The following is a 20,561-nucleotide window of genomic DNA, read 5'->3' as shown; positions in this document are numbered from 1 at the left end:
CCATCAGGCTCCCCGGTCCCTGGGATTCTCCAGGCAAAAACACTGGAGTGGGTTGCCATTTCCTTCTCCAATGCATGAAAGTGAAAAGTCAAAGTGAAGTCGCTCAGTCGTGTCTGACTCTTAGCAACCCCATGGACTGCAGCCTACCAGGCTCCTCAACTCATGGGATTTTCCAGGCAAGAGTACTGGAGTGGGGTGCCATTGCCTTCTCCTTGCAGACAGTTAAGCTCATGAAAATAAGAGACTCTCCACAAAGCTCCAAATCACCACCGATGCATTTATTTGCGGGAGAAAGGGTCAGATCTTATTAGGAACTTTAAACTGGATACGACTAGAGACGCTGATCTGCCTAACATCTGGGTGTTCACAATTGCACAGATAACCATTTCCTGCATGTGAGGCATCACCATTAAATCAACGAGCCTTTAAATTGACAGGGAGGGGAACACATTCTGAGCAGACACATGATTTCCCATTTAGAAGGTGCTGCCTTAACAGACAAGTAGTGTTGAGAAAAACGAAGACAGCCTCCTAGCCAAGGCCGGGAAGTGACGGCAGCCTCCTGAAAGGGGATCACACCCTATTTACAAAGCAAGAGCGCGAAGCTCCCAGCTGAGCTGCGGGATGAGAGCTGGGGCTGACTTGAGGGGTGTGAGTGGGGCAGTGCCACCTGACCTCAGGAGCCTGTACCCCGCCAGCGTGGGCCTCCACAAGACCCCTGCACAAGGCCGACTCGGGAAATCTGCAAAGTGGATTGGGCCCCCATTCCCCAGCCCCACCCCACCTTCCCCGGGTCCAACAATGCCCAGCCCACTGGATGCAGCCTCACCCCCACCCAGCCCCTGCTTTTGGACAGACACATGGGAAATATGGAAACTGAAGCCCAGCCGTACTAGAGCACATCTAGGTGATGCTGGGGTGGTTGTCTGACAGGTGCCCCGAGATGATCAGGCCTCACCCGCGGTGGCCAGGCTGAGACAGCGCAGTTGGTTGGTTGGTTGGTTTTAGGTGATTCAGATTACTCCAGGGCAAAGCACGATCCTGATGACACCCGGCGGAAAAGCAGGCTGGAGCCTCGGAAGAGCTGGCCCTGGATTGGAAACAGCAGTCAGGTCAGTTGAGAGGGGAGGCCAGGCTCTTCAACCCACAGAGCCGGGCCAGCATGTGACCAACAAAGGGCCGGGAGCTGTGAGCCCCTGGGGTTGGAGGCAGCCGGTCTGGGTTTTCACTCCTCGGGGGTAATGTCAGAATCTGCTCTGCACTGAAGCATAGAGTGTCCAGTGTTGATGGGGCTCCTGAGGAGGACACTCGCTGCTCTCTGGCATCAGAGCCAAGGGGCCTAGAGCTCCTCCCATACATAGGCCGCGATGACGAGGAACCACCTGAGTCGCTGGAGGCCTGCGTCCGCCTCACGCCTCCCTGCTTTCCTCCCATCCACCATCCTTTTCTCAAGCCCGAGGCCAGTCACTGCGATGCTTCCTCCTGCCCAGGCCCCTGCCTCATCCTACTGAGGCCAACCAGGGCCAGGAAGCCAAGCATCTACCCTGGGCCAGCCACCTGGACCTTTGACCCAGAACTCCAGCCAGCAGGAGTGCGCCTGGGCAACACAAAAACTTCAAGACTGGCACTCTCTCCAAGCTCATCATGTGGCCCAGCGCCAAGCTCAGGCTCTCCTGGGCACCTGGGGCGTCCTGCGGGAAGGAGGGGCCGGCCTCCGACAGGCCGGATTTGTCTTCAGCCCAGATTACTCAAGGTTATAAGGAGTTCTTGGGCTTCACCACCTACCCCGTGGGCTCGCCCATATTTGTTCTGAGTCTTTAAGAGGTGAAGAAATGACCTAGTCTGATGTTTAATTTGAGATTGCATCCAAGTACTGCATTTCGGACTCTTTTGTTGACCATGATGGCCACTCCATTTCTTCTGAGGGATTCCTGCCCGCAGTAATCCAAGTCTATGCCCCAACCAGTAACGCTGAAGAAGCTGAAGTTGAACGGTTCTATGAAAACCTACAAGACCTTTTAGAACTAACACCCAAAAAAGATGTCCTTTTCATTATAAGGGACTGGATGCCAAAGTAGGAAGTCAAGAAACACCTGGAGTAACAGGCAAATTTGGCCTTGGAATATGGAATGAAGCAGGGCAAAGACTAATAGAGTTTTGCCAAGAAAATGCACTGGTCATAACAAACACCCTCTTCCAAAAACACAAGAGAAGACTCTATACATGGACATCACCAGATGGTCAACACTGAAATCAGACTGATTACATTCTTTGCAGCCAAAGATGGAGAAGCTCTATACAGTCAGCAAAAACAAGACCAGGAGCTGACTGTGGCTCAGACCATGAACTCCTTATCAAATTCAGACTTATATTGAAGAAAGCAGGGAAAACCACTAGACCATTCAGGTATGACCTAAATCAAATCCCTTATGATTATACAGTGGAAGTGAGAAATAGATTTAAGCGCCTAGATCTGATCGATAGAGTGCCTGATGAACTATGGAATGAGGTTCGTGACATTGTACAGGAGACAGGGATCAAGACCATCCCCATGGAAAAGAAATGCAAAAAAGCAAAATGGCTGTCTGGGGAGGCCTTACAAATAGCTGTGAAAAGAAGAGAAGCGAAAAGCAAAGGAGTAAAGGAAAGATATAAACATCTGAATGCAGAGTTCCAAAGAATAGCAAGAAGACATAAGAAAGCCTTCTTCAGCGATCATTGCAAAGAAATAGAGGAAAACAACAGAATGGGAAAGACTAGGGATCTCTTAAAGAAAATCAGAGATACCAAAGAACATTTCATGCAAAGATGAGCTTGATAAAGGACAGAAATGGTATGGACCTAACAGAAGCAGAAGATATTAAGAAGAGATGGCAAGAATACATGGAAGAACTGTACAAAAAAGATCTTCACGACCCAGATAATCACGATGGTGTGATCACTGACCTAGAGCCAGACATCCTGGAATGTGAAGTCAAGTGGGCCTTAGAAAGCATCACTACGAACAAAGCTAGTGGAGGTGATGGAATTCCACTTGAGCTACTCCAAATCCTGAAAGATGCTGCTGTGAAAGTGCTGCACTCAATATGCCAGCAAATTTGGAAAACTCAGCAGTGGCCACAGGACTGGAAAAGGTCAGTTTTCATTCCAATCCCAAAGAAAGGCAATGCCAAAGAATGCTCAAACTACCGCACAGTTGCACTCATCTCACACGCTAGTAAAGTAATGCTCAAAATTCTCCAAGCCAGGCTTCAGCAATATGTGAACCGTGAACTTCCTGATGTTCAAGCTGGTTTTAGAAAAGGCAGAGGAACCAGAGATCAAATTGCCAACATCCACTGGATCATAGAAAAAGCAAGAGAGTTCCAGAAAAACATCTATTTCTGCTTGATTGACTATGCCAAAGCCTTTGACTGTGTGGATCACGATAAACTGTGGACAATTCTGAAAGAGATGGGAATACCAGACCACCTGATCCGCCTCTTGAGAAATCTGTATGCAGGTCAGGAAGCAACAGTTAGAACTAGACATGGAACAACAGACTGGTTCCAAACAGGAAAAGGAGTTCGTCAAGGCTGTATATTGTCACCCTGTTTATTTAACTTATATGCAGAGTACATCATGAGAAACGCTGGACTGGAAGAAACACAAACTGGAATCAAGATTGCTGGGAGAAATATCAATAACCTCAGGTATGCAGATAACACCACCCTTATGGCAGAAAGTGAAGAGGAACTCAAAAGCCTCTTGATGAAAGTGAAAGAGGAGAGTGAAAAAGTTGGCTTAAAGCTCAACATTCAGAAAACGAAGATCATGGCATCCGGTCCCATCACTTCATGGGAAATAGATGGGGAAACAGTGGAAACAGTGTCAGACTTTATTTTTCTGGGCTCCAAAATTACTGCAGATGGTGACTGCAGCCATGAAATTAAAAGACTCTTACTCCTTGGAAGGAAAGTTATGACCAACCTAGATAGCATATTCAAAAGCAGAGACATTACTTTGCCAACAAAGGTCCATCTAGTCAAGGCTATGGTTTTTCCTGTGGTCATGTATGGATGTGAGAGTTGGACTGTGAAGAAGGCTGAGCACTGAAGAATTGATGCTTTTGAACTGTGGTGTTGGAGAAGACTCCTGAGAGTCCCTTGGACTGCAAGGAGATCCAACCAGTCCATTCTGAAGGCGATCAGCCTCGGGATTTCTTTGGAAGGAATGATGCTAAAGCTGAAACTCCAGTACTTTGGCCACCTCATGTGAAGAGTTGACTCATTGGAAAAGACTCTGATGCTGGGAGGGATTGGGGGCAGGAGGAAAAGGGGACGACAGAGGATGAGATGGCTGGATGGCATCACTGACTCGATGGACGTGAGTCTGAGTGAACTCCGGGAGTTGGTGATGGACAGGGAGGCCTGGCGTGCTGCGATTCATGGGGTTGCAAAGAGTCGGACTCGACTGAGCGACTGATCTGATCTGATCTGATGTTTAATTCTTAAGGAAATTCAGATCTAAGCACCTCAAACCCCTTCTAAATAGAGTAAAAGTTACTTATAAAAGCCTTGGATTCTATGACAAGCCCTTAACTTTCCATGTTGAAGCGTATACAAAAATCTTTTCTCTCTGATCAATGTTACGGAGAAATCAGGAGAAAACTCCCTGGAGTGCATGCTTACCTGCACACTCAGGTACTTCCAGCAGTGGATCCAGGATTTGAACACTGGGGAGTAAGGAGGGAGCCCAGCCTGCAGCCTGCCCGGGAAGAAGAGCGTGTCAGACCCAGAAGACAGTGGGAGGAGCTAAAGCTGCCACCACCCATATACTGACCCACATATTCCTCCCAAAGGGGTATGATGAATCCCAGAGGAAGCCGGCATGCCAGGTGGGCCGAGGCCACACAGAGCGGCCGGGAGGGGCTCCGACAGGTGCCCCCAGCAGCCCTGGCAGGGTGCCTGGGGGAGGGGCACACACCTACCCGCAGTTGTTCACAGCCATGAGATCGCCGACCAGCAGGAAGGGGTAGGTCAGCATGCTCACTGCGATCTGCAGGAGACCCAAGGGTCAGTGACCCCACCCACCGCAGCCCTGGCCGGAGTTCAGGGGGCAGGGACACCCTGTGCCAGTAGCCTTCACTAAGGCCTGCCTTCAGCCACCACCGGAGCTGGCCTCCTAGGCCCCACCCAAGCCCCCAGCACCGTGGAAAGGGCCATGTAGGGCCTGACTTACCCCCATCACAAATTTGGTGTAGCTCCGGATGGCCAGCGCCTGGCTGAACTGGAGAGACACAAAGGGAGATGGGTTTGGCTCGGGAAGCAGACTTCTGATGCACAGGTCCCGTCCTCACTGCCTGCTCTGTGGACCCCTTCACCTTGCCATCCACACTGGCCTTGCACCCCGCCGGCACTCAGCTCCTCACATGCCCTCCGCACACGCAGAGCCCACTTTCAGGGCCTGCCGGCAGCTCTTGCAGCCTGTGAGTCAGAGCCTCGATCATCTGGGGGGCAGAACTGGGATATCCCGACTGAAAGGACTTCTGTGACCCCACTGTGAGCGGTGAAGGGAAGGAAGGTGGACTTCTGGGCTGCAGCCTCTGCAAGTCCTGAGGACCGGGCCTTTGTTTGATCAGTGCCCAGGGCTCGGCACACGTAAGCGCTTACTGAGTGGAAAACCAGGTGCCCATGTGAACCGCCCAGACAGAATCCTGGGTCCCGCAGTGAAAGGTGAGGGGCACCGCTGGGTTTTCTGCCCCCCACCTCATCAAACTCTCACTCCCTTCAGGCCCAACTCCTAAATTCAACTTTACCCACGAAACAGCCCCAAACCAGGAAGGTGATGACCCATCCCTCAGCCTCCTGTGGGGCCGCCCCACCAGATGGACACCCTGCAACCCTGGGCGGAGGTCTACTGGGCCCTCTGCTTGAGCGGCAGCCTCACCTTAGCCTGAAGCACTCGAAAAATACTTTCAGTGAAGTGCTGACTGCTGCTGTCTGAGGGTAAGTGCAGCAGCCCCTGGTCAAACACCTGCCCACCTGGACTGGAGGAAGCCGTCAGCTGTGGGACGACCCCCAGCAACACCCAGCTGTCCCAAGCTCGCTGTGTGTGACGGCAGCAGCTTACCCACCCCCAACGCCCTGGAGCGAGGGCAGGGCCGTGGGTGCGCTGCTCTAAATACTGCAGCTTGTATTTGCTTACGTTAAAAGGCCAGGAAGACTCCACTTACCCACTTCAAATGGCCTGTTTCCCTCTGCCCCAGCTGTGAGCTCTGAGGCACTCCTCACCATGGACTCTTTCCCAGACCACCCTCACCCTGGAACTGCTGTTCTGGGGCCCAGACACAGACACAAGACGATGAGCCCCCCACCCCCAACAAGGCGATTCTGGCAGACAAGCCCCCAGGCCCTCGTCAACCCTCCTAGAGTGGGCGATCCTGCTGTTGGGATGTCTGGCTACCAGGAGCCCCGGCCCATCACAGCCCCCCAACTCGTATCTTGGTTCAGACAGAACTAGTCAAACTAAGTCCCCAGCTTTCTTAACCAGTGCCCTTTAGAAGGATCAAGGCTTCCCCGTGCCTGACCCAACCAGCTGGGAGGTCTGTGCACAGCCAGCTGTGGAGACTCCTGCGAACAAGCGCGGGGTGCGCCTGCATGGCACGTGGCCGAGCTGACTGAAGCACACTCAGCTGGGCCCAGGGAGGGAGACCTAGTCCCGGCACTGTCGACTCACAGCCAAGGCCTCAGGACAGCCCTTCAATCTCTGGGGCTCACGTCTGTAACACAGTGTCACCCCAACTCTGCTCCTTTCACAACTGGGGTGCTGTCAGGATCTAACGTCACTGTTCACAAAAGGGCCCGAACAAGCCTACAACACTACATGAGAGCTGAAGCGTTATCATGAGCTGGTCTGTCTCCTGACTTACTAGGGACCCCTAGTTGGGTCACTATCTCAAACCAGCCTCGGATAAAGTCCATATCCACGTTACCAGTGAAGCTGCCCAAGGATGGGCATCCCATAAACCCCTCTAGGTCTCGTTAGCAATCTCATCTCCTCGGAGACAAAGTTCACCCAGGGACCATCAGAGGTCTTCTGCTCAGACCCCTACCCGCCAAGGACCCTCTCCAGCCCCCAGGGCCCAGTGCTCAGAATCCCAGAGTCCTCAAGTCTGCCCCAGACCCTGGGCATCAGCAGTACATGGAAAGATGGACAAGTCCTTGTTCCAACCAACCTGGGAACCTGGATTCTGGTCGTTCCCCAGCCCCCCTGGGGTGTCACTCACGCTGTCATCCACCAGGTAGGCATTGATGAAGTGGGCCAGCAGGTTACAGCCCCACAAGAAAACCACATCGCCCAGGAGGTGAGGGATTAAGCCGCTAAAAAAACAAGGTGAGCAGAGATAAGCAGGAGAGGGAAGGGAGCGATTTCTGGGGGCTCTGCACCCAGGAAGCAGGCAAGGATGTTCCAAGCTCTAAACTTCAGCGTTATCTACCAGCACCACGTCAGGAAGGAAGGTTGCAGGGGCCACGTGGGCCAGCGGCTATCCACACCAGGAAGGCAGTGTTCCTTTCTTCGCAGGGTGTGGGGTGTATGCTACAAGCCACATCTGATAGCACAAGTTAAGCCTATGATCTCATAAGTGGTTTTCAAACTACAGAAGCTGGGCCTTAAGATGAATGTTGAAAAATCTGGGATTTTCAAATGCAGATAAGGAAAGAGTACCTACATTTTGGCATTTTTACTTTTGCCTATTTACCTAATCAACTCTCACAAAACTTTGCTCAGGGCGTCTGTCTTCACCCCTGAACATTCCACCAAAGACACTCCATACAAGCTTCTGTAAGGAGGGCTGCCTTTTCAAGTGATGGCCTTTAGAATAAACATCCCTACACAGTAAGATGAAGTTTTCCTAAGATACAGTGCTGAGGGCGAAAAGCCAGATTGGTATCAGTGGGTCCTGTGTGATCCTTGTGGTCTTTTTCTTTAAAAAAAAAAATGTGTTTATTTGCTTGTTTAGATATGAAGTCATGTGGAACGAGTTTCAGGAGAATGGCTGTATCTTCGGGAGAGGACGCAGAATTAGGATTTTTGAATTTGAAAAAGTATTTCAAAATATCTGAAAAGTTAAAAAAAATATATAACACACCTATTAATATGATATGAGGGATATTAATAAAATGAACCTTCTTGAATGCAATTTCCAATCCTGTTGGTTCCATCTGTGTTCAGACTGACTTTTCACATATACACTCAGCGATTTCTGAGCACACAGATCATGTTCTACAAATATGCAAAAGAAAAAAAGAATCCAATGGGTAAGCAGCTGTTGTGTGGGAGTCCTATTCACACATCAGAATAGAATGTATATATACAGTGAGAGTGAAAAATACCAGAGGCGATGATATGCAGTGTTTTAAGGTCTGAAGTACTAGTCACACAAGCAAATATTTATTCACATACACACACACACACACACACACACACACGTATAGACATACATAGACATGAACGTACATTTGAATAAGTGTGTGTATATAAATCAAAGTTTGTCAACCTTGGCACTGTCGACCTTTAGGGCTGAGTAAATTCTTTGTCATGGGAGCCGACGTCTGCATTTCGAGATGTTTAGCAACATCCCTGGTCTCTACCCACTAGATCCCAGCTGTGACAACCAGAAGATGTCTCCGGACATTACTTACGTCCCCTGTGGCAAATTCACCTCCTACTGAGAACCACATACACACGCACACACGCCTACATGCAGAACACTTGGCCAACTGTGACACCTCAAAGTGAGTTAACACAGAGCCCAGGTCTAGCACACTATGCTCACGACATCATGTATGTCAGCGTCTAGACCTAAAAAAGGCAAAACAAAAGTATTTGTAAGGCCTGGCTTTGGGGTTGTGTCGTGGTTTACAGTCTTTTTATACAGTGCGAGTTTTCTTTACAGTGGAGCACGGCGGGGGTGAGGCACGCCACCTGGGGCTGGGTGGAGGGTCTGGGCCCTCAGGAGACGGCGCCCTGCTGACAGCTGGTCCGCAGAGACGCAGGCCCGGAGCGGCCAGGCCTCAGCTTCTGAAGAGAAGCCAGACACAGGGACTGTGATGCGAAGCGTTCTGAACATTGAATGCTCAATCACTTCAGTTGTACCTGATTCTTTGCGACCCCATGGACTATATATAGCCCGCCAGGCTCTGCTGTCCATGGGATTTCCCAGGCAAAAATATTAGAGTGGGTTGCCATTTCCTTCTCCAGGGGATCTTTCCGACCCAGGGATCGAACCTGTGTCTCTTACATCTCCTGCCCTGGCAGACAGGTGACCGGATCGTTACCACTAGCACCACCTGGGAAACCCAAACGTTGAATGTGAAGAACTACTTTGTCAAACAGGATTTATCAGCTGGAGTCAGCTTACGAGCTGCCCGGGGCTTGACCTTCAGCCTAAGTCACAGACTTCCAGCTGTTTTTCTGCAGTGAAACCAAGGACGATGGACGAGCTGAAGACCTCCTGAAGGCCAGCCTTGTGCCTGCTCCCCAGCCCTGGAGCGAACGGACGGAGGCAGTGGGGTTGGAGTGGGGGGATGGTCCCCGCACGCCCGGTGTGCTGGACGGACAGGACCACTGCTGGGCGAGCCGAGGCGTGGAGGGGGCTGGGCAGCTCTGGTTCTGCCAGTCCGCAGCGCACGTGCTGTGGAGCTCTACGGGCCGAGCCGAGGCGCGGCGGTTAGTCTGAGGCTAGCAGCCGCGGCCTGAGGGTTGAGAACGCGCCTGTTAGTAGACCCTGCTCCGTGACAGTTACAGGGAGTATAAAACTCACGTACACGAAGAATCCCAGCAGGCCCTCTTCTTTGAAAATCTTCCCAATGGAGCTCAACACGCCGCTGTGGAGAACACGGGGAACACAAGGTCACCGGGAGCCTGCGAGAAGCCCGCACCCGGGTGGGGAGGGGAGCCCCCCACCCCTGCTCAGAGCCGTCTGGCCCTGGTTGGGACAGGGAGGGGACATCCTCTGTCACCGGGCAGAAGCCAAGTAGAGACAGTCACAGCCCTCATTTGGGGATGAGGGGGGCACTGACACAGTTCACTGAGACTCAGGAAACCCACCCCACCGGGGGCAGAACCCCAGTTCTCTATGGCTATCTTGTGTGGATCTGGAATGTAGGAATGAACCTTCCGGCCTGGGCTGCTACAAGGCGACGGCCCCTCCTTCTGGCAGGCTTTTGTGCTCAGCTCTGGCTGAACAACCTTCTGGAGCCTGCGTGCCTGACAGAGAGAGAGAGGAGGCGAGTGGAGAGAGGCTCCTTCCCAGAGGGCAGGGATGGAATAGAGGGCCCCGCAGCAGAAGGCCCTGCAGCAGACCGCCCAGATCGCCCAGCCTGGGAAAAGACAGACACCTGGCCTATCCCAGCAGGGAGCTGGGAACATGTGCCCCGCCCGCTGCAGCCTCTTAGCCATCAGAGGGCAGGCTGGGACGTCTTAGGTGTGAAATGCAAAGGAGGCTCAACTGCAACCTCTGAGGCTTGGACAATGCAGGGAGGCTCTGCAAAGCTGAGAGGGCTGGGGTGGCCTAGGTGAAAGGTGGTGGGAGCCAGAACCCTGCCAGGCCCCACTACCCTGCTTCTCAGGACTGTGGCTCGGCCCACTGGGTTCTGAGCTCACTGGGGGAATGGGCCAATTTCCCACTAACGAACTCAAAAGGAGGCACCATGGCAGCCAAGCTTCCTGGGGCAGTGGCCCCAAGCACAGCTGCAGGAAACCACCGAACCCAGGAAATGAGAAGCTGAGAGGAAGGGTGACAAGCGTATGACTCCTGCCCTGTGTCTCCAGGACCCCCTCCTGTCCTGCACCCAGAGAGGAGAGAGGGCACAAGTGCCCCAGGGAAGGGGGGGGGGTCAACACACCGATGACCCCAGACCACCCAGCTCAGTGCCGGGCATGGCAGGTAAACAATGGGAGGGACAAGCCCTGAGCCCACGGGATGGATGGCAACTTAACAGAGGAGGGAACCAACTATAAGCCCGCTCCTGCGACAGCTGGAGGAAGGGTCAGGATATGACCCAGGGGTCAGGAGGGAGCCCTGGTGGGACCCCTAATCAAGTGGACTCCAATCCACCCACCCCTCTGCAAGGCACCCAAGCTCATCCAGGGACACCCTAGATGAGCGAGGGAGAAGATGCCCTGGACTTAGACTACAGAAGTCACTAGCCCACTCCTCTGAAGCTGCTAGAAACGGCAGAAATGGGGCGGGAGCTGATCCCAGCCTGGCCTGTCCTCGCAGACTATGAGTAGTGACAGGGCCCTCCTGCCCATCCTGAGAAGCATTACCCACCTGTACTTGGCCTCCCGTCCTACAAACTGGACCATGCAGCGCATTGAGATGACTGAGGAGAAAGGAAACACACACGCAGGTGACACAATGGCCAAAGACCACAACTCCCCGGCCGCGGGGCCTGTGTCCGAGCCCAGGAGGGGAGGCAGCCTCTGGGATCCCTGTGACCATGAGACACCCTGTGATCACGTCCCATTTCTTCTGCCTAGGAAGAGCCCCAACTCCGCTGGACTGGACTGGACGCTAGCATTACTAGCGATCCCAGTAACGCTACTTCCCAGTCACTCTACTGCTCCATGTCTACCATCCACGAGGGCCCATCCCATGGCTGGGGTGCAGTCTCCAGCGGGCAGCTCACCATGCAGGGGGTGGGCCAGCATGCGCGACACACACTGCATCATCATCTCGTAGGAGGTCTGTAAGAAAGCAGAGGGGGGGACTCAGTCTGGCCTGTCTCTGGAACACTCCTGTCTCCCGTCAGGCCTGTCTCCCCTGACACTCACGGGGAGTGACGAGCACTTAACGGGGAGAAACCAGGATCCCGAGGCTCCCACACAATCAGTCTACCTCAGACGGGCCCTGGTTCCCCCGCGCACAATCCTGTCCTCCGCCCCCCAATGAGCACACAGGGGGCCCCAACTGTGACTCTTCATCGACTGGCCCGACTTGGCAGTGAGAGATAATGATCAGGCTCTTCTCCAGTGCCGGGTACCCACCTCCTTCACCACCTTCCTCAGAGATGTCTTCATGTCATCCTTGTTGGAAACCTGCTCTATCTCGTCTGGAGGGAAAACCTGAGATGCAAAGAGCAGAGGTAGCTCAGAAGCAGAGTGCGAGAGTGCCTCTGAGATGGAACTGGGAGGGGACGCAGAGGGCAGGACGCGGCTCCGGCTGCTTTTTCTGGCCGTGTCCGTTAGCAGGGCCCAGCGTGGGAACCCCCCCGGGCTGGAGCTGGCGGGGAAAGCCCCCGTCGAGTGTCACACGGTGCACAGTGGGGCAGGAGTGTTTCCAATTGAGGGGATGCAGCACCGGACCACCTGGCCTTGGAGTCTGGTTATGGTGCTGGGGGTGGGGGGGGCACCTCGACCAACCCGGGCACTGAGAAGCAGGACGGGTGCCCGTAGTGGCCTGCAGGGGGACCGGGAGCTCGGGGGGCGCCGGGCAGCCGGTCCTGGCTTCGCCCCGGGCTCACCTTCTTCATGCTGCCCCGGGTCACAGTGGAGAGGGCGTTGGACATCAGCCGGGGGCTCAGGCCTCGGAACAGCCCTATCTTCCCGTCCACCTGCACGATGTACTTGGCTGCGGGAGAGCAGGCGGGGCAGCGTCACACCCGGCCCCGGGGCACCCACTCCTGGGTCACATTTCACACCCAGACCAGACGCGGCCTTGTCCCTCGGTACCTGCCGGATTCCGTCACGGGAGGGAGCACTGGCCACGACCCCGGCAGCACTTGGGCCCCACTCCCAGTTATCTTCTCTAGCCCATTTCCTTTTGCAAAACCTTCAAAACATTTTTTTTTTTTAACAAACAGGTTCATGTTTTTTTTTAGCTTTGAAAAATCTTGGCTAATTGAGCGACAGGTTTTCAACTCGGCAACTTCAGTGCTACAACCTAGGAACCAACTCTGTTGCTGATGAAAAATGTTTTCCTCTGGAAAAAGAGAAAAAAACGAAAAAGACTGCTCCCAGGGAACAATGAAGTTTGCAAACTAAGGGAGGGAAAAGTAAGGGGTCCCGAGAGAAAGGCTCAAGAGGGAGAGGGGCATGCCCACTTTGTCACGTGCTGCACCCAGGACCCCACCGGGCACCTCCTGGCATTTATTAATCACGGGGGATGGACGGGCAGGGGGGAAAAACCAATGGAGAAGAAACTAAAATAGAGGCACTAATGAACTACTCTACAGAAAAAACAAGTGGTCAGGGAAGCTGGACCCTATCTAAGTCATTGCTTTTCATGAGCCTCTAAATGGATACTTTCTTAACGTTTTGTTGCTTTATTTCATTAAATATCAACTTTTAGACAATGTTCAAAAAAGGAGACAAGACAAATTTTTATAAACCTGAGTGCCTGGAAGCTAGCAGAACGTTCCCTCACACAGAGCCCCTCGAAGCCCTGACCTCGGCTCTCCAGCTCCGCACAGTGGCGGGAACCCGCAAGGTGCCCGTCCTCCCCTCCCCGCATCTGCCAGCAGCCATTCCGCAGGGCAGCTCCACCGGCTTTCCCGGCCCCAGGGCACCTGGTACCTGCTGGTTTGGCTTCTGGAGCCAGGGGTGGGGCTGGAAAGAGAGGAGGAGAGAGGAGGCTGGGCCACCGGGAGGACGCCATGCCTCAGAGCGGAGGGAACAGGCAGAAGGAAGGTTTGTTTTGGGGGAAGGGAGCTCCAAGCAGCCGGAAGGAGAGCTGGTGGGATAAAGCCTGAGTGTGAGTTCCAGAAAGAGAGGACACTTAGCCTCTTTCTATTTCCACCCAGTTTCCGAGCCAGAAGAAGAGGAGGGAGCACGCCTACCTCCCCCCATCTCAGAGTGGAATTATGAACCAGGGCAGAGAAGGGCAGGCAGAAGCGCCTGGAGAAGCCTCTGTGCCACCAATGGGCCCCCTGGCTGGCCGGGGGCTCCATCACTCCACGGTTTCTCTGTAGTCCCCCAAAAAACTCCTCGCCAGGAGGCCCTTTCTGGGAGAAGACTGAAGAAAGCCACACCTTTCACCATGATGGGGAGGAAGAGATCCTGTCCAGACAGTGTCTAGACAGCCAGACAGCTGGGCCCCCTCCCCAACTCGAGAGCAGGTATGGTGTCCAGAAATGCCCATCGGGCACCTGCTTCCACCATCTGCACTGAGACCACATTTATATAAACGGGGCAGGGGGCACCTCAGGACTCGGCTCATCTTCACGAGAGGCTATAACATGACTGTCAAGACCCTCCACCCTGCGTCCTTTCGAGAATGACTGTGGGACATCAACAGAGACAGTCTGGGTCCCGGTCTCTCTAGGCCTAGAGCCCGGCACGGCCGTGTACAGAGAGACGGTGGCGCGGGGCTGGCAGCCTGCCACCCGGCCTCCTTCAGGGCGAGTGCCCACTGTGTACACTGGCTTCATTGTGTGCCAGTTGCGGGGGCGGCAGGGGGAGCTCCCTAAACCTGTGACATCCTCCTCCCCCACACTGACAATTTTTAAATGAAACAAATATGAACAGACTTCTCCCCCCAAAACGACATCTTCCACCTGGCCCATGCTGTACTCAATAAGGTGGCCAAACTGGAAGAGAAATGGGACGTGAGGTTCTGCCAAGAGTGTGTGACGTGGAAAAAAGGTGGGGGAGGGGGGTGGTGCGCAGGCAAGGGCCTAAGTTATTTAGCAGAAGGAAAGCTTTTCAGAGGACTGTTCTGGACTGACTACACAGATAAGATGAGCAAGGATGGATGGAGCATGTGGGGATCAGCCCGGCTGAGAGAGCAAAGGCACGTTTGAAGAAGTTCAGGAGGCTGGCAGGGATGGTAGATGTGAAATGGTCCTGGCCGGCTTTGGGCCTGGGGATGAGCAGTGTGGGCAGCTGGTGGGCTTTGCTGGCATCCGGCAAGCCCCACCCACCATGGTGGGCTTCTCGATGGAGAGACCCTCAGGCAAGCAGAGCTGCTGTGCTTGTATGAAGGGCCTGGGTGGGCAGCAGCTGACGAGGAGGGCAGGGCCAGAGCAGCCCTGAGCTCGAGCAGGTCATCAGGGCCAGAGGTGAAGCCGAGACCCACCTGAGTGTTCCACCCCAGGGGATGGGGGTGCTTGAATGAGAGGGCACTCTTGCCTGGGGAACAGGGGAGGAAAGGAACCCAGGAGGTCCCAACAGGTCTCCTGCTGGAGGAGCAGGAAGGCCAAAGAACTGGTAACAGGACAGCCAGACTGCTCAGGAGGGAAACAAAGGAAAACCGCCGCCACCCTCGCTCCCAGGCACAGCCTGGGGTGGCAGAGATGACAGGAACCCCTGTCCCGGACAGCCCTCTCTCGGGCACCTGTCTGCTCTCCCACTGACCACGGGCAGCCCAGGCAGAGGAACTGTCCCACAGCCGTGCTGGTCACCGGCTCCCACCCCAACACCCCTCTGTCCCTGACCCCACTCCCACACCAGTTCTGACGCTGGGTACCCCATGCGGCCCCCCCTTGTTGCCCGGGCCCAGCTGGGCCTGCTCCCTGCTTGACGCCTCTTTCATGTCTCTCTGGGCGTGGGCTTTCCTGCCTGGGGAGCACACTCACCGTAGGTGAAGAAGCTCGGCAGGTAGAGGACCTTCCTCCCCAGCACATTGGTCCCAATGGTGGGGGGCATCGGCTCATGGCCCACCTTCAGAATCGACAAACACAGAGGCAGAGTCAGATTCTCCTGCTGATTCGGTCTCCCTTCTCCTCTTTCCCAGGCCTCGAACTCTCCTGCCACAGAGTCCAGGGCTGTTCCTGATGACGCTTTCTCCGTCAAAACATAGCCGGAATCTCATCGTAGTCTGTTCACTATCAGCATCATGTAACCGCTCGAGGCACAGAAGCGTCCAGTCCCAGACACCACAGTCCCCGCAATCCAAGCCGCCCATCCCCCAACATTATGACCTCCCAATCCCAGGCATTTCCAGCGCAGGGACTCTCCCCTCACCCCACGTTCAGGTACTTCAAACCCCACGCTTATCTCAGGAAAAAAATCTCAGTTAATTCTCATCTCCAGGGTAAAAACGTCACTCCAGTCTCAGTCCCAAGGTGGCAACACCAAAACCCATCACATCCAGATCTCAGCCCCAAACTTCAGACGGCTCCTGCACCCCCTGCAGACGTCACAGATACGTCCCTCTCACTCCCCAGCAGAGCACACTGTCAGCTCAGACTATCCCTCACTGGTGATCTAACCTTGATCTCCCCACATCCCTGGGACAGAATGACCCCGTCATTTCTGTAGGGTTATAATTCCTGCTGTACAGATGATGATTATAATTAAGGTGTCTGCTAAAGTCATGGGTGAGTGAAGGACCAAGCCACCCCACCCTCTGTGAGGAGAGGGGTTCTCCTGAGGGGTGAGGCCATTTGTTATACTGCCGATTAATGAGAGGATTCTCCGCTGCCCAGCTAGAGGCAAGGTGCCCAGGAGACCAGCATCTCAGTGGGGTGTGAGAGGGCCCCTCCCTGGCAGGGGACCTTCAGAGCTGCCCAGATGAATCGGAGGAGCTCCGCTAGCATGCGAAAGAGTAAAAACAGCAGGACTGGGAAGTGCTGCCTTATCAGTGGAACTATGCATGCTTCCAGCTTCTTCTGGCTTTGTTTTTGCTTCTTCACCTTAGTCAAGTGTTTCTGGTAGTTGAGGTTGTCCCCTGCAGATGGGATTCTGAGCCGCATGACAGATTACTGATTATGACTTAAGAAACTCCCTCCAGGACGGAGAACTTCTTACAAGAAAAAAATCAAGCCCAGGGGAGTTGGAGGGAAGGGCTGAGCCAAGTGACCTAAGCAGTGAACCCTCCCCCTTCCAGACCTTTCCCCTTAGGGGCTAAAAGCATGAAGGTTCTGAGGTTAGGTCCGTTCTGATTTTGTTCTCTTATACAGGCTGTATTTCTTTACACCCTCAACTCCAAGTCTGAGCCACTGGCCTTTTGCTGCTTTATCCACTCCAGTCACTACAACCGGGGAGCCCCATTGATTTGATTTCACCCTTAAACCTGCTCAGTCCCTTCATCCATATTCCCATAGCTCTCAAATCTGTGGAGTCTATTTTCTTAACTTCCACCTGTGTTATCGAAGGCCTGCTGATCCTATCTCACCCCTATTCCCTTCCCTCTCAAAGTTTTTGGGTCTTCACTGCTGCAAGCGGGCTTCCTCCAGTTGCAGGGAGAGGGGGTTAGTAGCAGTGCTCAGGCTTCTCACTGCTGCCGAGCATGGGCTCCAGGGCGCTCGGGCTGGGTACCTGAGGCGCACACAGTTAGTTGCCCCAAGGCGTGTGGGACCTTCCCCACCTGGGATTGAACCAAGATCTCCCGCATTGCAGGCAGATTCTCTACCGTTACTCATTTTTCTGGGACAACCCCCAAATCTGCCACTCCAATCCTGCCACCCAACCCCAAACTGGAATCTTCCTTTTTGCAAAATGTTATCTCTAATTCCCAAACTGTATCCATTTAAGATTTCACCCTCAGATATGTTACACTCAGCACCAGCTGCGTTCAAACAGGACAGACCATCTCAGTCATCCCAGCTGGGCTCACTCACCCTTACCACCCACTGTCCAGACTGTCTCACCCTCTCGACTCCCTCATTCCCTAATTCCCTGTTCTCCTTCATTCCCCATTCGCTCTCATTCCTCAACTGCTTTTCCTAGTGACCCTTATTTCAATTTTCTTCTCCTGCAAGAGAGAAGGGAGGACCTTCTCCTACTAAGGTCCAAATGATGAAGCCACTTCCAGTTTCCTTCGCATGGAGACCTCTGCCCAATTCCTCGTACTCCAGCAGCCTCCACTCCACAGACACTCCTATTGGCCACCCTGAAGTCGCAGTTCTTGCCCAATCTCATTCCATCATCCTTGATTCTCATCTCAGGTACCACCGGTTCCAAAGCCTCAGTTTCTCTCCCAAACTTGTGATCTCTATTGGTGCAAATACAACCTTAATTTTCATAAGAAAAGCAGCCCTTACTCCCAAATCACAACCAGACACCAGCCTCAACCTTTACCCTGTCAGTCACTTCCAAGACTGACCGTCCTCATTCTTTGTCATATTCCTTGTCGCACTCCAAAATCCACTGGCCCAGGTTCCTCCGACTCCAGATTTGAATTACTCCTATTCTCAAGTCCCTCTCTTTCCAACTGTATCTCCCACTCTCAGTCCGTTATCAGGACAGTAAATCTGATACCCTTTTGCCTCAACTCAAATCAAACCTCAAGATTTGGTTAGGTTTCCATCTCAATTTTTAACCCCTCCTGCTTCTTAGCTAAAAATTCGAGGCTGAATCTTCAGATATCAGTCCAGGCCTGAACCACCCCATCTAGGCTGCGCTCCTTTCGGTCACGCCCACCTAATTTTGCCAAAGGCACTCCCTCCACCCCTGCACCCCGCCCCCTTCCAGCTCCATCTCTCCCTTTCTCAAGCAGCCCAGTTTATCTGTAAAGGCACTGCTGGGCCGACCAAATGCACCCAGTGCCCCTGCAAGCCTCGACTGCAGAGACAGCCTACCTTGGCCTCAGTCTAAGTAAGTCCCTACATACCCTCCCACCTGGTGTTCCCAACTGGCCCCTCTGGCCAATTCCAATACGCCCAGACCACTCCGGCCCCCAACCGTGACTTCAATGTTCTGCAAATGCGTCATCTCTCCCCTCACCCCCCACAAAGCCTCGGCCTCACTCCCCTTTCCAGACGGATCGCCACTACTCCTCCCCCAACCGCGTCTCCCTATCTGCTCCCCTCCTCCAAAGCACGTCATCCTGTCCCCTCCTCCCATCAAATCTGTCGTCGCCATCAAATCCAGAGCCCCCATCTCCGGTAAACCGATAGCTTTCCTGTGCTAAATCCTTCGCCTTCGCCAAATTCCATCAACACTGAGTCCTGTGTCCCCTTCTTTCCAGAAGCTGATGCCCCTTTTCTTTCCTAAATTTTTGGCCATGACCCCAGTCCTTTGTCCCGCCCCCCGCCCCCATCCTCCTAAATCGCTTTAAATCCATCTCTATCAAATCCAGAGCTTTGGCTCTCCTTCACCCTAAACAAGTGTTCATCTTCTGAATACTGTGCCTTGGCCCCCAATCCTCCTCTCCACCCTATCGCCAAAAACTTCCCACCCCTCCCCCAATTCTGTTGCTTCTTTCACCCCAAAATGCCGCCCCTCCCCTCCAAGTCCATTGCCTCCCTTCTTTCATTTCCTAAACTTATCTCTTCGTTCCAATGCCCCCTCCCCTGTATCCCGAAATTCCTCATTCCTTCCATCTTCTCCCAAATTTGTCGCTGACCATTTTGCACTCGTCTCCTGCATCCCCAAACTATGCCCGCTGCATCCCTAAAACCCTCACCGCTTTAATCTTCTCCCGCTCCTGCGCATCACCCCGCCTTCTCCGCCCCCCTCCTCAAATCCACCGCCTTCGACCCCCCCGCCCCCATCCCCCTCCAGACCCTGGCCGGTCACCTACATATCAGCCCCCCATCTCCCTGTGGCACCCCCCTGGCCCCCACACCTGGATGAGCAGCTTCACGTAGAGCAGCGGGTGGCTGAGCGCCGTCACTCCTGCACCAAGCGCCACGAAAAGAGCCTCGGTGGTCGGGGCGTTGTCCCCGGAGCCCAAGCCCCCGGACGCACCGTCCATCCTGCGGGCCGAGGGCTGCGCCGCCGGCCGAGGGTGGCGCGGGTGCGCACGGTGTGCGGGCGGCGGGTCTCGAGCCCGGGCCTCGACCCCCGCCGCCGCCCCGCCGCGAGCTCCGGCTCCAGCTCCGGCTCCCGCCATCCCCGCGGCACCGCCGGGAGCCCAGGACGCCACTTCCGGGTCCGAAGCCCCCATGGCGCGGGGCGGCGAGGTCACTCCCCCGTCACGTGACGGGGCGGGAGCCACGCCCCTCTGCGTCATGCGTCAGGGGGCGGGCCCGGCCCGCACCACTCATGTGGCGGGGCATGCAGGAGTGTGGCGCGGGGGCTGTTGGCGCTGGATGTGGGACCCGGCCCCCCCCTCCCACACACACACACACCGGGTGGGGTTGGGCCCTAGCTCAGCGCCGAACAGTGGGCTGGGGGGTCAGTGGTCGCGGACAGCCGGTGCCGTGGCCTCGGAGACTGCGAAGGCCGCAGCAGGCCTGGGCGCGCCCCCAGAGCGGCGGGGCTGAGCTCGGCAGTTCTGGAAGCCAGAGGCCCCCAATATGGTCTGAGGCGCTTGCAAGCTTCCCCCATCCCTGGCTTCGGGAGTCTTCTCCGCGGTTCTGGGCCCGCCCCTCTGCGGCCCGCATCCCTGGCCCCGCGGCCTGCGAGGACTCCTGTGGCAGGCCGAGTCCCTTCGCTTTCCCCAGACCTGTCTCACCCTGCTGCCCTCCTCATTCGTCCAGACCCAGTTTGCCCCTCGGCGGTTGTGCTCTTTCTCCTTGGCAGCTGAGCCTTCGTCAGCCTGCCTTCGAGTTCGCGGTTATACTGTGTATCCTGCGCTAGAGTATGTGGAATTTCCGTCGTTGGGTCGGAAGGTTTTATTTAGTCCTTCAGTGTGAGCACCTGCAAGCATTCTCCAAGGAGCCGATAGTCTCACCTTTAGTTGATAAAAA

The 20,561-nt window shown here is 54.6% G+C and overlaps 1 protein-coding gene across 2 annotated transcripts; it reads right to left on the bottom strand.

Annotated features, from left to right (window-relative positions):
• Window positions 1-257: 257 nt before the first annotated feature.
• Window positions 258-19,831, bottom strand: MTCH1 (mitochondrial carrier 1). 2 transcript variants are annotated; one of them, XM_025270747.2, is made up of 12 exons: window positions 19,496-19,831; window positions 15,561-15,645; window positions 12,510-12,616; window positions 12,034-12,111; window positions 11,676-11,733; window positions 11,318-11,369; window positions 9,810-9,869; window positions 7,217-7,361; window positions 5,221-5,268; window positions 4,970-5,037; window positions 4,671-4,746; window positions 258-1,090 (listed from the first exon to the last, which is right to left on the bottom strand). In XM_025270747.2, the coding sequence occupies exons 1-12, from the start codon at window positions 19,814-19,816 to the stop codon at window positions 1,019-1,021; spliced, it is 1,170 nt and encodes a 389-aa protein (XP_025126532.1). In that variant the 5' UTR covers window positions 19,817-19,831; the 3' UTR covers window positions 258-1,018. The 2 variants fall into 2 exon arrangements, with proteins under 2 accessions (XP_025126532.1, XP_025126539.1); XM_025270754.2 differs by having other exon boundaries at window positions 7,268-7,361.
• Between the last annotated feature and the right edge of the window lie 730 nt (window positions 19,832-20,561).

This window comes from Bubalus bubalis, chromosome 2 (assembly GCF_019923935.1).
Source record: "Bubalus bubalis isolate 160015118507 breed Murrah chromosome 2, NDDB_SH_1, whole genome shotgun sequence".
Classification (NCBI taxonomy): domain Eukaryota; kingdom Metazoa; phylum Chordata; class Mammalia; order Artiodactyla; family Bovidae; genus Bubalus; species Bubalus bubalis.
This window is presented reverse-complemented; position numbering and strand designations above follow the sequence as displayed.